We start from the raw sequence: 17,384 nt of genomic DNA on the forward strand, positions 1-17,384 counted from the left end.
TCTCTCTCTCACTCTCCCCTTTCCTCTGTAACTCTCTCCCCCATCTTCTCTCTGTCTCCACCTCCCCCTTTCCTCTTTAACTCTCTCCCCCATCTTCTCTCTGTCTCCACCTCCCCCTTTCCTCTTTAACTCTCTCCCCCATCTTCTCTGTCTCCACCTCCCCCTTTCCTTTTTAACTCTCTCCCCCATCTTCTCTCTGTCTCCCTGCCTGTATTTCTCTTTCTCCCCCTCATGCCCTTATGACCGAGGCCAGTGTTCTGCCAGCAGAACTAGATTGCATTAGTACGGATGGTACACACACACACACACACACACACACACACACACACACACTTGGTTAATGCAGCCCTCTTCCCTTCCCTGTGGAGAAAGTAGAGCACATACATGCAGCCAACCACACTAATGCAAACCTACACTGATGTGTGTGTGTGCATGTGCGTGCGTGCATGTGTGTGTCAATGTCACACAAGCATAAATGACGGTCCTACTCTTTCCCCCTAAATGGAGGAGGTGTGTTTGTACGCTGTGTTAACTTCACAACAGCGTTACACAGGAGAGAAGATGCTACCTCTGTGGAAAGGGAACAATGTGCGTTTTGAACCCGACCAAACATAATCTGCCCCTTGTCCTGTTAGCTCCTAGAACTAATACCTAGGCTTTATCTCAGTGGGATAAAAAAGGTATTGAGACACACCAACACACACACACAAAAGCACACACTTACAAACACACATACACAACCACACACACACACACACACACACACAGAGTAGGGCTAATCCCAGGGTCTCATGCCAGTCAGTCGTTCATAACAGATATCAAATCAACAAATTGTAATTGTAAATAAAACATTGTGTAGCCTCAAAACATGGTTCAAAATATCATTTTGATATCATTGATGGTCAGTCCTTCTCCAGCCCCACCCTTCAGCTGTTTACACCTCCAATTGACTCAAATTATGTCAATTAGCCTATCAGAAGCTTCTAAAAGACCATGACATCATACAGTGAATTATAAGTGAAATAATCTGTCTGTAAACAATTGCTGGAAAAATTACTTTGAAAGTAAAGCTAATTTTTTTGTCCATTAAAATAACATCAAATTTATCAGAAATACAGTGTAGACATTGTCAATGTTGTAAATGACTATTGTAGCTGGAAACATGGAACATCTACATAGGCTTACAGAGGCCCATTATCAGCAACCATCACTCCTGTGTTCCAATGGCACGTTGTGTTAGCTAATCCAAGTTTATCATTTTAAAAGGATAATTGATCATTAGAAAACACTTTTGCAATTATGTTAGCACAGCTGAAAACTGGTGTGGTGATTAAAGGAGCATTAAAACTGGCCTTCTTTAGACTAATTGAGCATCTCACATCCTGATCTGTTTCACCTGTCTTTGTGATCGTCTCCACCCCTCTCCAGGTGTCGCCCATCTTCCTCATTATCCCGTGTATTTATACCCGTGTTCTCTATTTGTCTATTGCCAGTTCGTCTTGTTTGTCAAATCTACCAGAGTTTTTGTGTCAGCTCCTGCTTTTCCCCTGTCTCTTTTCTCATCCTCCTGGTTTTTTACCCTTGCCTGGCCTGACCCTGTACCCACCTGCCTGACCCTGAGCCTGCCTGCCGTCCTGTACCTTTGCCCCACCTCTGGATTACCGACCTCTGCCTGACCTGACCCTGAGCCTGCCTGCCGTCCTGTACCTTTGCTGTAATAAACATTGTATCATGTCTTTACTATGGATTAAATGATATGACATGCTATTTTATAAAATCATTTCTCTGTAATCAATATTACCTGATTAAACTAATCATGTAAATGTAATTAACTAGGAAGTCGGGGCACCACGGAAGAATGTTCATAGAGCTGTTAATCTTAATCTTTTATATCAATAGCAGTCAATTATTAATCATCAGCATATTCAGTCTCATCTGAACGACGTAAAATTCTTGGTTATATTCACGAACCTTGGCTAACAAGTCAAATCAGCAATACAAAATCCGGTTTAATTATTTATTTACTAATTCCCCAAACAATCACACAAAATTACATATACGCAGGATGGATCATACATTAATTCCTAATATTGTCATAAAAGAAAACGTACCTGACGGGCTAAACCAATATGATGTCTGGTTACACAAAGAAAGGGGGTTGGGTTTGAATGAAAGTGGGAGAAGACTGAGGAAGAAAAGGATTGGGTCTCTATCGGACCTTATGAAGCTATGCTATAACCTCCCCCAACAGGGCAACGTCATGACAATTGTTACTTCGGACAGACAGACAGACAGAGAGAGAGAGAGAGAGACAAGGTCCATCTGCCTTTGGCCTAAATAGCAGGAACCTGGACTTCATCAAATAAATTGGAAATACAGACAATGTCATCCTACAAGAAACCTGGTATAGAGGAGATGAACCAACTGGTTGCCCTCTAGGTTACAGAGAGCTGGTAGTCCCATCCACCAAACTACCAGGTGTGAAACAGGGAAGAGACTCAGGGGGTATGCTAATTTAGTATGAAGCAGACCTAACCTACTATTAAATTAGTCAAAACAGGAACATTTTACATCTGGCTAGACATTTTTGAGGAAATTATCTTAACAATGAAAAATGTCCTCATGTGTGCTACCTATATCCCCCCAGCAGAATCCCCATACTTTAACGATGACAGCTTCTCCATCCTAGAGGGGGAGATCAACCCTTTCCTGGCTCAGGGACATGTACTAGTCTGTGGCGACCTAAATGCCAGAACTGGACAATAACCTGACACTCTTAGCACACAGGGGGACAAACACCTACAGTGCCTTGCGAAAGTATTCGGCCACCTTGAACTTTGCGACCTTTTGCCACATTTCAGGCTTCAAACATAAAGATATAAAACTGTATTTTTTTGTGAAGAATCAACAACAAGTGGGACACAATCATGAAGTGGAACGACATTTATTGGATATTTCAAACTTTTTTAACAAATCAAAAACAGAAAAAGTGGGCGTGCAAAATTATTCAGCCCCTTTACTTTCAGTGCAGCAAACTCTCTCCAGAAGTTCAGTGAGGATCTCTGAATGATCCAATGTTGACCTAAATGACTAATGATGATAAATACAATCCACCTGTGTGTAATCAAGTCTCCGTATAAATGCACCTGCACTGTGAGCAGAGAGCATCATGAAGAACAAGGAACACACCAGGCAGGTCCGAGATACTGTTGTGAAGAAGTTTAAAGCCGGATTTGGATACAAAAAGATTTCCCAAGCTTTAAACATCCCAAGGAGCACTGTGCAAGCGATAATATTGAAATGGAAGGAGTATCAGACCACTGCAAATCTACCAAGACCTGGCCGTCCCTCTAAACTTTCAGCTCATACAAGGAGAAGACTGATCAGAGATGCAGCCAAGAGGCCCATGATCACTCTGGATGAACTGCAGAGATCTACAGCTGAGGTGGGAGACTCTGTCCATAGGACAACAATCAGTCGTATATTGCACAAATCTGGCCTTTATGGAAGAGTGGCAAGAAGAAAGCCATTTCTTGCAGATATCCATAAAAAGTGTTGTTTAAAGTTTGCCACAAGCCACCTGGGAGACACACCAAACATGTGGAAGAAGGTGCTCTGGTCAGATGAAACCAAAATTGAACTTTTTGGCAACAATGCAAAACGTTATGTTTGGCGTAAAAGCAACACAGCTGAACACACCATCCCCACTGTCAAACATGGTGGTGGCAGCATCATGGTTTGGGCCTGCTCTTCTTCAGCAGGGACAGGGAAGATGGTTAAAATTGATGGGAAGATGGATGGAGCCAAATACAGGACCATTCTGGAAGAAAACCTGATGGAGTCTGCAAAAGACCTGAGACTGGGACGGAGATGTCTTCCAACAAGACAATGATCCAAAACATAAAGCAAAATCTACAATGGAATAGTTAAAAAATAAACATATCCAGGTGTTAGAATGGCCAAGTCAAAGTCCTGACCTGAATCCAATCGAGAATCTGTGGAAAGAACTGAAAACTGCTGTTCACAAATGCTCTCCATCCAACCTCACTGAGCTCGAGCTGTTTTGCAAGGAGGAATGGGAAAAAATGTCAGTCTCTCGATGTGCAAAACTGATAGAGACATACCCCAAGCGACTTACAGCTGTAATCGCAGCAAAAGGTGGCGCTACAAAGTATTAACTTAAGGGGGCTGAATAATATTGCACGCCCAATTTTTCTGTTTTTGATTTGTTAAAAAAGTTTGAAATATCCAATAAATGTCGTTCCACTTCATGATTGTGTCCCACTTGTTGTTGATTCTTCACAAAAAAATACAGTTTTATATCTTTATGTTTGAAGCCTGAAATGTGGCAAAAGGTTGCAAAGTTCAAGGGGGCCGAATACTTTCGCAAGGCACTGTACATGGAGATGACGGCATTCCCTCCCCCTAGACACAACTATGACAAAACTACCAACAAAAACAGGTCACAACTCCTGCCACTCTGTCGCACGGTGGGTCTGTACCTACAGCTCATTCCTTGGCAGTAGTACTGTAGAATAATTTATCACTGACCTCAACCCATAGTCTCTCAGAGCATTCACAGTCAGCCCACTGACACCCCTATCAGACCACAGCAAAATTAAAGTCTACCTGAACAGAGCAATACTCAATCATGAGGCATCAAAGCCAAAGGAACTGAGTAACATTAAGAAATGCTATAGGTGGAAGGAAAGTAGTGTAGAAGACCTACCAAAAAACAATTAGGCAACAACAAATGCAATCCCTTCTAGACAACTTCCTGGACAAAAGGTTTCACTGTAATAGTGAAGGTGTAAACTTAACAATCTAAACAGTATATTTGACCTCTCAGCTTCCCTATGAAATCCAAACATTTCAAGCAGGCAGCCTAAGAAAATTAACAACAATTACAAATGGTTTGATGAAGAATGCAAAAACCTAAGACATTGAGAAACCTAACCAACCAAAAATATAGAGACCCAGAAAACCTGAGCCTACACCTTCACTATGGTGAATCACTAAAACAATACAGAAATACACTACGGAAAAAGAATGAACAGCACGTCAGAAATCAGCTCAATGTAATTGAAAAATCCATAGAATCTAACCACTTCTGGGAAAATTGGAAAGCACTCAAAGAGTTATCTATCCAAAACAGAGATTTATGGATAAACCACTTCTCTAATAATGCATGCAGAGCAGAATTAGGCAGATACCCGCTAATTATAAAAATTCTACAGCCATCTGTAAGCTTGCTTAGGGAACCTGGAGAAGAGTCCCCTAAGCAAGCTGGTCCTGGGGCTCTGTTCACATGCAGAAACACACCCCACAGAGCCCCAGGACAGCAACACAATTAGACCCAACCAAATCATGAGAAAACAATAAGAAAACTACTCGACACATTTGAAAGAATTAACAAAGAAAACTGAGCAAACTAGAATGCTATTTGACACTAAAAAGAGAGTACCACTGTGACTGACCCAAACTTAAGGAAAGCTTTGACTATGTACAGACTCAGTGAGCATAGCCTTGCTATTGAGAAAGTATGTTTCCCATGCCAATAAAGCCCTTTGAATTGACAGAGAGAGGGAGAGACCATTTTTAGGGCCTTCAGATCCTCAAAAGGTTCTACAGCTGCACCAGCGAGAGCATGCTGACAGGATGCATCACTGCCTGGTATTGCAACCACAAGGCACGACAGAGGCTAGTGCACACGGCTCACTATATCACTGGGGCACGCTTCCTGCCATACAGAACATATATATCAGGCGGTATCAGAGGAAGGCCCTAAAAATGGTCAAATACTCCAGCCACCCTAGTCATAGACTGTTCTCTCTGCTACAGCACGGCAAGCGGTACCGGAGGGCCAAGTCTAGGTCAAAGAGGCTTCTAAACAGCTTCTACCACCAAGCCTTAAGACACCTGAACATACACTGCTCAAAAAAATAAAGGGAACACTTAAACAACAATGTAACTCCAAGTCAATCACACTTCTGTGAAATCAAACTGTCCACTTAGGAAGCAACACTGATTGACAATAAATTTCACATGCTGTTGTGCAAATGGAATAGACAACAGATGGAAATTATAGGCAATTAGCAAGACACCCCCAATAAAGGAGTGGTTCTGCAGGTGGTGACAACAGACCACTTCTCAGTTCCTATGCTTCCTGGCTGATGTTTTGGTCACTTTTGAATGCTGGCGGTGCTTTCACTCTAGTGGTAGCATGAGACGGAGTCTGCAACCCACAAAAGGGGCTCAGGTAGTGCAGCTCATCAAGGATGGCACATCAATGTGAGCTGTGGCAAGAAGGTTTGCTGTGTCTGTCAGCGTAGTGTCCAGAGCATGGAGGCGCTACCAAGAGACAGGCCAGTACATCAGGAGAAGTGGAGGAGGCCGTAGGAGGGCAACAACCCAGCAGCAGGACCGCTACCTCTGCCTTTGTTCTAGGAGGAGCAGGAGGAGCACTGCCAGAGCCCTGCAAAATGACCTCCTGCAGGCCACAAATGTGCATGTGTCTGCTCAAACGGTCAGAAACAGACTCCATGAGGGTGGTATGAGGGCCCGACGTCCACAGGTGGGGGTTGTGGTTACAGCCCAACACGGTGCAGGACGTTTGGCATTTGCCAGAGAACACCAAGATTGGCAAATTCGCCACTGGCGCCCTGTGCTCTTCACAGATGAAAGCAGGTTCACACTGAGCACGTGACAGACGTGACAGAGTCTGGAGACGCCGTGGAGAACGTTCTGCTGCCTGCAACATCCTCCAGCATGACCGGTTTGGCGGTGGGTCAGTCATGGTGTTGGGTGGCATTTCTTTGGGGGGCCGCACAGCCCTCCATGTGCTCGCCAGAGGTAGCCTGACTGCCATTAGGTACCGAGATGAGATCCTCAGACCCCTTGTGAGACCATATGCTGTTGCGGTTGGCCCTGGGTTCCTCCTAATGCAAGACAATGTTAGACCTCATGTGGCTGGAGATTGTCAGCAGTTCCTGCAAGAGGAAGGCATTGATGCTATGGACTGGCCCGCCCGTTCCCCAGACCTGAATCCAATTGAGCACATCTGGGACATCATATCTCGCTCCATCCACCAACGCCACGTTGCACCACAGACTGTCCAGGAGTTGGCGGATGCTTTAGTCCAGGTCTGGGAGGAGATCCCTCAGGAGACCATCCTCCACCTCATCAGGAGCATGCCCAGGTGTTGTAGGAAGGTCATACAGGCACGTGGAGGCCACACACACTACTGAGCCTCATTTTGACTTGTTTTAAGGACTTTACATCAGTTGGATCAGCCTGTAGTGTGGTTTTCCACTTTAATTTTGAGTGTGACTCCAAATCCAGGCCTCCATGGGTTGATAAATTTGATTTCCATTGATCATTTTTGTGTGATTTTGTTGTCAGCACATTCAACTATGTAAAGAAAAAGTATTTAATAAGAATATTTCATTCATTCAGATCTAGGATGTGTTATTTTAGTGTTCCCTTTATTCTTTTGAGCAGTGTACAATCAAAATGGCTACGCAGACTATTTGCATTGCTCCCACTCTTTTATGCTACTGCTACTCTCTGTTATTATCCATGCATAGTCACTTTAATAGCTCTACCTTCATGTACATATTACCACAATTACATTGACTAACCTGTATCCCCTGTATATAGCCTCGCTATTGTTATTTTACTGCTGCTCTTTAATTATTTGTTACTTTTATTTCTTTTTGGGGGTATTTTTCTTAAAACTGCATTGTTGCATTTCACTGTAACATCTACACCTATTGTATTCGGCACGATTTGATTTGATTTGAGAGAAATGTGTGACCTGTTGCCATAAGAAAACAGCAAGCAGTGAAGAACAAACGCAATTGTAAATACAACCCATATTTATGTTTATTTTTTCCCCGTTTGTACTTTCCCTATTTGCACATAATGACATTTGAAATGTCTTTATTCTTTTGGAACTTTTACCAGTGTAATGTTTACTGTTAATTTGTATAGTTTATATATCTTTTGTTTATTATCTAGTTCACTTGATTTGGCACTGTAAACGTAAGTTCCCCATGCCAATAAAGCCCCTTAACTTGAAATTGAAGTACGCCTGCTCTGTTAAAAGCCCTGCTGTCTTTCAAACACAAGCTCCTATTGGCCCACTAAATGTTTCTGACCAAAATAGACGCACAGCCAGATGAAGAGAGAGTAAGGGAGAGAGAGATAGAGGGTGAGGCATGGGGAAAAATAGGGAAGATGAGAGGGATAGCAGGGAAGAGAAGTGAGAGAGCTATAAAGAGTACGCATCACACATGCTCAAAGCCAGTGGACGTGAAGCTGGCTGATAGAATCCCAAGAGCGTTCAAAGCTGTCAGAGGCAAAGGGTGGCTACTTATATATTTATATTTATAATATATTATGATTTAACACTTTTTGGTTACTACATGATTCCATATGTGTTATTTCATAGTGTTGATGTCTTTATTATTATTCTACAATGTAGAAAATATTAAAAACAAAGAAAAACCCTGGAATGAGTAGGTGTGTCAAAATTTGAGTGGTACTGTATATTTTTGTACAGTTACATGCCATTCAGCAGACGTTTATCCAAAGCAACTTTAGATATAGGTGGCCCCGGGAATCGAACCCACAACCCTGACGGTGAAAGCACCAAACAGGGTCACTAAAATGAACATGAATGAATGTGGAATGTCAGCAAAGCCTATGATAAGAAGCCATACAAACCTTTAATCACATTACAGGGAGGTTGGTCAACAACACTGTAGTAATGACAGATGACCACAATCAATTCAGGTGATTACAACCTACAACCTACAAAATCAATACCCCCAAAAAGAGCAATTTGCAGTCATGGAACCCTTTCCATCACTGGCATTTGATCAACACATTGACTCTAGGTGGGTCTGAGGACCAACATTATTTCAATGCTATTTCAATTTGTTGTTAGAATGGCCAGCTCCTCCAGATGCCTCAGTCACACCAACCCTGCTGTTCACCGACTGTTCCTGTACGGTGCTGCATGGAGATCAACAGGAGTGACATCACCCGTCTGTCCTTTGACCACTCCACCTCACTCGTAAAAAAAATGTTGTTCCACGGTCAGGTACACGTGGCCACTAACCACAGATCTAGGATCAGATGATTCTACCCACAGTCCTAACCTAACCTGTCTACCTCATACTGTAGCTGTGAGTCTCTGTCTTTCCGGGGCTTCAGCCTTTTTCTGGAAGTTCTCCCAGTAGGCGGAGTCTTCTTCAAAGAGGGGTGTGGCCATGCTGATGAGGTCACTGAAGGAGAGGAAGGTGAAGGAGGGGGGAGGATCGGTGAGGGCAGGGGGAGGCTGAGGAAAAAGAAGGAGAGGTTAGAAATCTACTTCATTGTGCTGGGAAAAAACACACACACACACAGGCTCACACTTACATTCCCACACACACACACACACACACGACTCACCACAGATCTGACTGTATGGCTGGGTCCCAGTGCCACAGCAACATGGTGGTCCTTACCCAATACAGTCTCCTGAAGGTGGACAAGAGTTAAAGAAACACACACGTTTACATGAAATACACACAAACAGAATGAGGTTATAGGGGTTGACTTATACGAGTGGTTAAGGTGACAAATAGCTCTCGTTTACGGAAAGGATCACGCATGCAGCAGGCCACACACACACACACAACTCTCCTCTCCCTGTTCTAACACATCAGTGTCCTAATACTGGCTGTTCATCATCCCGGTTCCCCTCTCTCTCTCTCTCTCTCTCTTTCATTCCACACAGTTGGCCCTAATCATAGGCCCATTCGGGGGAGTTGTGTACATCCCAGACAAGCAATCTCCATCTCACTGCCTGGCTTTCCAGGAGTAATGGACGCCTCACCCTGGGGAGACAGAGGGGAGAGGAGATTGAAAGGAGAAAATAGCCTCACTCCTTTACTTTTTAAAGGGAGGGAGGTTACAGATGTAGGATCTAACATTGAATCACCCTGTAGCGTGAGAACTTTCCTGCAGGACATTTAAAAACACGTCGTTTGTGGTTTAAAAAGCCTTCTGAAGTTCGGAATTTGCACTTTTGACATTTTAGACTTTAAATTTTCCCTTTTGAAAAATGTATCAAGCACTGCAAAAATGTCCATTAAATATAATCCACATTTCCTGTTGCTGCAGGATTATTTTCTTGCAGGAGCAAACTGGATCAAATTAATATCCTCCATCTGTATCTCATGTTCTTTATGGAAGGATGACTCCCTGCAACATCTGTTTGCTATACTACAAAGAAGTTAGTGAAAACAAATACTTTTTCTTCCCCAGACATCATTGTCAACAAAACAAAAACAATAAAGGCTGTGGGGCAGACAGGGGCGCTGTTTCCCCTACTGCGGATTCAATCTGATTCTAAATGTCTGGATAAGAGTGAAATAATTGTGACAGTGTGTGTGTATAGTTGTGGCCAAAGGTTTTGAGAATGACACAAATATTAATTTTCACAAAGTCTGCTGCCTCAGTTTGTATGATGGCAATTTGCATGTACTCCAGAATGTTATGAAGAGATCAGATGAACTGCAATTAGTTGCAAAGTCCCTCTTTGCCATGCAAATGAACTGAATCCCAAAAAAACAATTCCACTGCATTTCAGCCCTGCCACAAAAGGACCAGCTGACATCATATCAGTGATTCTCTTGTTGACACAGGCGTGAGTGTTGACGAGCTGATGCTCGAGTTCGAATAACAGACTGGAAGCTTCAAAAGGAGGGTGGTGCTTGGAATCATTGTTCTTCCTCTGTCAACCATGGTTACCTGCACGGAAACACGTGCCGTCATCATTGCTTTGCTCAAAAAGGGCTTCACAGGAAAGGATATTGCTGCCAGTAAGATTGCACCTAAATCAACCATTTATCAGATCATCAAGAAATTCAAGGAGAGCGGTTCAATTGTTGTGAAGAAGGCTTCAGGGCGCCCAAGAAAGTCCAGCATGCGCCAGGACCGTCTCCTAAAGTTGATTCAGCTGCGGGATCGGGGAACCACCAGTACAGAGCTTGCTCAGGAATGGCAGCAGGCAGGTGTGAGTGCATCTGCACGCAAAGTGAGGCGAAGAGTTTTGGAGGATGGCTTGGTGTCAAGAAGGGCAGCAAAGAAGACACTTCTTTCCAGGAAGAACATCAGGGACAGACTGATATTCTGCAAAAGGTACCAGAAATGGACTGCTGAGGACTGGGGTAAAGTCATTTTCTCTGATCAATCCCCTTTCCGATTGTTTGGGGCATCCGGAAAAAAGCTTGTCCGGAGAAGACAAGGTGAGCGCTACCATCAGTCCTGTGTTATGCCAACAGTAAAGCATCCTGAGACCATTCATGTGTGGGGTCGCTTCTCAGCCAAGGGAGTGGGCTCACTCACAATTTTGCCTAAGAGCAAAGTCATGAATCAAGAATGGTACCAACACATCCTCAGAGAGCAACTTCTCCCAACCATCCAGGAACAGTTTGGTGACGAACAATGCCTCTTCCAGCATGATGGAGCACCTTGCCACAAGGCAAAAGTGATAACTAAGTGGCTCAGGGAACAAAGCATCGATATTTTGGGTCCATGGCCAGGAAACTCCCCAGACCTTAATCCCATTGAGAACATGTGGTCAATCCTCAAGAGGCGGGTGGACAAACAAAAACCCACAAATTCTGACAAACTCCAAGCATTGACGCAAGAATGGGCTGCCATCAGTCAGGATGTGGCCCAGAAGCATGCCAGGGCAGATTGCAGAAGTCTTGAAAAAGAATGGTCAACACTGCAAATATTGACTCTTTTAATCTACTTCATGTAATTGTCAATAAAAGCCTTTGACACTTATGAAATGTTTGTAATTATACTCCAGTATTCCATAGTAACATCTGACAAAAAATATCTAGACACTGAAGCAGCAAACTTTGTGAAAACTAATATTTGTGTCATTCTCAAAACTTTTGGCCACGACTGTACATGTATGAGTTGTAAAGAACCCTGTGTGTGTTTCTGTGTACGTGAGTCCTCTTTTTAATTCCCTCACTACCAAATGTCATGACCTCATTACAACACATTGGGGTCGTGACATTACACAGGGTCACCAGGAAGTGGAAAGACCTTGCTTGCCACCTCATTAAGCCAGCCAATCAATATGCAGTGCTTAGAGGTCACCAGGTCAGCACTGCTGCTTGTCTCATCTGTATGTTAATTGAGTGTGGTGTGTGTGTGTGTGTGTGTACACATACATACAAACAATACCAGTCAAAAGTTTGGACACACCTACTCATTCACTGGATTCTTTATTTGTACTATTTTCTACATTGTAGAATATAAATGAAGACATAAAAACTATGAAACAACACATATGAAATCATGTAGTAATCAAAATATAAAATACACTGCTCAAAAAAATAAAGGGAACACTAAAATAACACATCCTAGATCTGAATGAATGAAATATTCTTATTAAATACTTTCTTCTTTACATAGTTGAATGTGCTGACAACAAAATCACAAAAATGATCAATGGAAATCAAATGTATCAACCCATGTAGGACTGGATTTGGAGTCACACTCAAAATTAAAGTGGAAAACCACACTACAGGCTGATCCAACTTTGATGTAATGTCCTTAAAACAAGTCAAAATGTGGCTCAGTAGTGTGTGTGGCCTCCACGTGCCTGTATGACCTCTCTACAATGCCTGGGCATGCTCCTGATGAGGTGGAGGATGGTCTCCTGAGGGATCTCCTCCCAGACCTGGACTAAAGCATCCGCCAACTCCTGGACAGTCTGTGGTGCAACAGACTGGCGTTGGTGGATGGAGCGAGATATGATGTTCCAGATGTGCTCAATTGGATTCAGGTCTGGGGAACGGGCGGGCCAGTCCATAGCATCAATGCCTTCCTCTTGCAGGAACTGCTGACAATCTCCAGCCACATGAGGTCTAACATTGTCTTGCATTAGGAGGAACCCAGGGCCAACCGCAACAGCATATGGTCTCACAAGGGGTCTGAGGATCTCATCTCGGTACCTAATGGCAGTCAGGCTACCTCTGGTGAGCACATGGAGGGCTGTGCGGCCTCCCAAAGAAATGCCACCCCACACCATGACTGACCCACCGCCAAACCGATCATGCTGGAGGATGTTGCAGGCAGCAGAACGTTCTCCACGGTGTCTCCAGACTCTGCCACGTGCTCAGTGTGAACCTACTTTCATCTGTGAAGAGCACAGGGCGCCAGTGGCGAATTTGCCAATCTTGGTGTTCTCTGGCAAATGCCAAACGTCCTGCACAGTATCGGGCTATAAGCACAACCCCCACCTGTGGATGTCGGGCCCTCATACCACCCTCATGGAGTCTGTTTCTGACTGTTTGAGCAGACACATGCACATTTGTGGCCTGCAGGAGGTCATTTTGCAGGGCACTGGCAGTGCTCCTCCTTGCACAAAGGCAGAGGTAGTGGTCCTGCTGCTGGGTTGTTGCCCTCCTACGGCCTCCTCCACATCTCCTGATGTACTGGCCTGTCTCCTGTTAGCGCCTCCATGCTCTGGACACTACGCTGACAGACACAGCAAACCTTCTTGCCACAGCTCTCATTGATGTGCCATCCTGGATGAGCTGCACTACCTGAGCCACTTGTGTGGGTTGTAGACTCCGTCTCATGCTACCACTAGAGTGAAAGCACCGCCAGCATTCAAGTGACCAAAACATCAGCCAGGAAGCATAGGAACTGAGAAGTGGTCTGTGGTCACCACCTGCAGAACCACTCCTTTATTGGGGATGTCTTGCTAATTGCCTATAATTTCCACCTGTTGTCTATTCCATTTGCACAACAGCATGTGAAATTTATTGTCAATCAGTGTTGCTTCCTAAGTGGACAGTTTGATTTCACAGAAGTGTGATTGACTTGGAGTTACATTGTGTTGTTTAAGTGTTCCCTTTATTTCTTTGAGCAGTGTATATTCTATATTTGAAATTCTTCAAAGTAGCCATCCTTTGCCTTGACGACAGCTTTGCAAACTGTTGGCATTCTCTCCACCAGCTTCACCTGGAATGCTTTTCCACCAGTCTTGAAGGAGTTCCCACATTTGCTGAGCATTTGTTGGCTGCTTTTCCTTCACGCTGCGGTCCAACTCATCCAAAACCATCTCAATTGGGTTGAGGTCAGGTGATTGTAGAGGCCAGGTCATCTGATATAGCACTCCATCACTCTCCTTCTTGGTCAAGTAGCCCTTACACAGCCTGGAGGTGTGTTGGGTCATTTTCCTGTTGAAAAACAAATGATAGTCCCACTAAGCGCAAACCAGATGGGATGATGTATCGCTGCAGCCATGCTGGTTAAGTATGCCTTGAATTCTAAATAAAAGCACTGTCAGTGTCACCAGCAAAGCACCCCAAAAACATCACACCTCTTCCTCCATGCTTCACAGTGGGAACCACACATGCAGAGATCATCCGTTCACCTACTCTGCATCTTACAAAGATATGGCGGTTAGAACCAAAAATCTCAAATTTGGACTCATCAGACCAAAGGACAGATATCTACCGGTCTAATGTCAATTGCTCGTGTTTCTTGGCCCAAGCAAGTCTCTTCTTATTATTGGTTAGTAGCAATTCGACAATGAAGGCCTGATTCACACAGTCTCATCTGATCAGTTGATGTTGAGATGTGTGTAACTTGAACTCTGTGAAGCATTTATTTGGGCTGCAATCTGAGGTGCAGTTAACTCTAATGAACTTATCATCTGAAGAGGTAATTCTGGGTCTTCCTTTCCTGCTCCTCATGAGAGCCAGTTTCATCATAGCGCTTGATGGTTTTTGCGACTGCACTTGAAACTTTTCAAAGTTTCCCATATTGACTGACCTTCATGTCTTAAAGTAATGATGGACTGTAATTTCTCTTTGCTTATTTGAGCCGTTCCTGCCATAATATGGACTTGGTCTTTTACAAAATAGGGTTATCTTCTGTATACCAGTCACACCACAAATGATTGACTCAAACGCATTAAGGAAAGAAATTCCACAAATTAACAAGGCACACCTGTTAATTGAAATGCATTCCAGGTGACTATCTGGTTAAGAAGATGCCAAGAGTGTGCAAAGCAGTAATCAAGGCAATGGGTAGATAATTTGAAGAATTTCAAGTATATTTAGATTTGTTTAACACTTTTTTGCTTACTACATGATTCCATGTGTGTTATTTCATAGTTGAGGTCTTCACTATTATTCTACAATGTTAGAAAATAGTAAAATAAAGAAAGACCTTGGAATGAATAAACTTTTGACTAGTTATGTATGTATGTATGTATGGTAACAGGTGGTGCTGTGATGCTGAATGTGTGTGTGAGAGACAAGTGTTTCTGCAGAGTTTTCAGCCTATCTGGAAGAAACATTCATTCTGCAGACCTTATCAGATGTGAAGTCTAGCATCCTAATTGTTTCTCATTACTCTGATCAATATGGCAGCGAGGGAGGAGACAAGAACATGATCTCTTCTCTTGCTCACTCAGGCAAAAGGTGTGTGTGTGTGTGTGTGTGTGTGTACTTGACCCAACCAACAGTGAAAGGTCCAAACATGAGGATTTTAATCCCTTGGTTCCAGTACTGAAACCTGGTCTCTCTGGTGCTCCCGAAATTGGGCAGTTAGTTTTCTCCCAGTCCTCCCTAGCTCCCTCACTGCCTCCGTCCATCCTTCCCTCCCGCTTCTATTTAGAAAACATCTCTGCAGCAGATCTACAGCATAGCTGTACTGTCCCTAAGCTGGCGATCAATACCGTAGGTATGTTGCTATTCTCTGGTGGCAGAAGTGTCACAACAGAAACACCATTAGCCCGACAAACCAGTCCAGAGAGGACAGAACGGATTCCGTGATGGACCATTCATTATTTTCAGCTTTATAGGTGAGATCCAACTCACACAATACTGCTTTCCCCTGACATACAGTATTTCTTCAGACTAGTGTGGATGAAAGGAGGGAGATGAGGAAAGGAGACTAAATAAAGAGGTGACTTTTTACAACTCTAAAGCCTTGGTGTGAGAGGTACTGAGAGCATCCTAGGTAAAGGTCCCCAGTATTTCCTAGAAAAGTACTTTACAAATTCTTTCAAGGTTACATTGTTGGAGAATTCAAAGACTCCGAGACAGAGAAGGCCAGAGTACACATTTGTTCGTATGCTAAGATAGTAATCATAGAGATAGCGGCTAATACATCGTATGGCTAACAAGACCTTGCTAATTTGTCGTAGTGGCTCTGAAATGCAATAAGGATAGCAATTCCTTTAGTGGGTAACTCTAAAGCTAACTGATGAAATTGGAGCAGGGTAGCATTAGTTTTAGTGGGTAACGTTAAAGCTAACTGATTAAATTGGCGCAGGGTAGCATTAGTTTTAGTGGGTAACGTTAAAGCTAACTGATGAAATTGGATAGAGTAAGCTACAGCTGCTAAAGAGACCCTGCTAAGCTGCTGTTAGTGGAATTGGATCGGCATTTGAGCTGCTGCCAAAAAGATTACTATAAACCATCTGCTGCTTAGCGTGTCTGTAATACATCAACCCACTATCACAAATTACAGTGAAATACACTTATGGGAAATTCTTGACACAATTTTACAAATGTTCATGTTCAAACACATCATTTTGTATACAGTGCAGTTCAATCACTGATGAAGGCAGTAGGTTATTTTAAGACAGAAACTAGCGGGGAGGATGGGTGAGCGTATAACCGGAAGTTCAAGCAACCCAAACGTTGCGTGTTTGAATCAAATGGTGGCTAACTTCAGCATTTTAGCAACTACTTACTACTTTTTAACTATTTAGCTAGCATGTTAGCTAACCCGACCCCTCACACCTAACCTTAACCCCTAACCTAGCTAACATTAGCCACAACAATAAAATTGTGTCCATTTCGCAACAATCTGTGATTGTGTGTCCAACACACAGAAACAGGCGGGAGATGGCTGGACACACAGAAACAGGCGGGAGATGGCTGGACACACAGAAACAGGCGGGAGATGGCTGGACACACAGAAACAGGCGGGAGATGGCTGGACACACAGAAACAGGCGGGAGATGGCTAGACACACAGAAACAGGCGGGAGATGGCTAGACACACAGAAACAGGCGGGAGATGGCTAGACACACAGAAACAGGCGGGAGATGGTTGGACACTCTTGAACTTTCTTTACTCTTCCTGCTACTTTTTCCTTTCCTCCACTGGACCCTGCTCACCTCGAAGGCCCAGACCTCCTCTTCTTCCTCGTCCAGGTGCATTGTGGTCCGGCGACACACCTTGCCCTCTGTAATTGGCTCAGGTGACAGGTGAAACTCCGCCCTCTGTAGATTAAAGCCCAGCCCTGTGCCAATCGCCTTGATGAAACTTTCCTTCAACGCC

The 17,384-nt window shown here is 43.7% G+C and overlaps 1 protein-coding gene across 1 annotated transcript in view; it reads right to left on the minus strand.

Moving 5' to 3' along the window:
* Positions 1 to 17,384, minus strand: part of LOC139382868 (aminoadipate-semialdehyde dehydrogenase-phosphopantetheinyl transferase) — a 33,707-nt gene that overhangs the window by 11,820 nt on the left and 4,503 nt on the right. The window contains exons 4-6 of the mRNA XM_071127111.1: positions 17,222 to 17,383; positions 9,457 to 9,525; positions 9,178 to 9,343 (exon numbers count right to left, since the gene is read on the minus strand). Of these exons, the coding sequence (XP_070983212.1) occupies positions 9,179 to 9,343; positions 9,457 to 9,525; positions 17,222 to 17,383 (396 nt within the window). The 3' untranslated portion in view covers position 9,178. The remainder of the gene's footprint in view (positions 1 to 9,177; positions 9,344 to 9,456; positions 9,526 to 17,221; position 17,384) is intronic.

Source organism: Oncorhynchus clarkii, chromosome 24 (genome assembly GCF_045791955.1).
Source record: "Oncorhynchus clarkii lewisi isolate Uvic-CL-2024 chromosome 24, UVic_Ocla_1.0, whole genome shotgun sequence".
Lineage (NCBI taxonomy): Eukaryota > Metazoa > Chordata > Actinopteri > Salmoniformes > Salmonidae > Oncorhynchus > Oncorhynchus clarkii.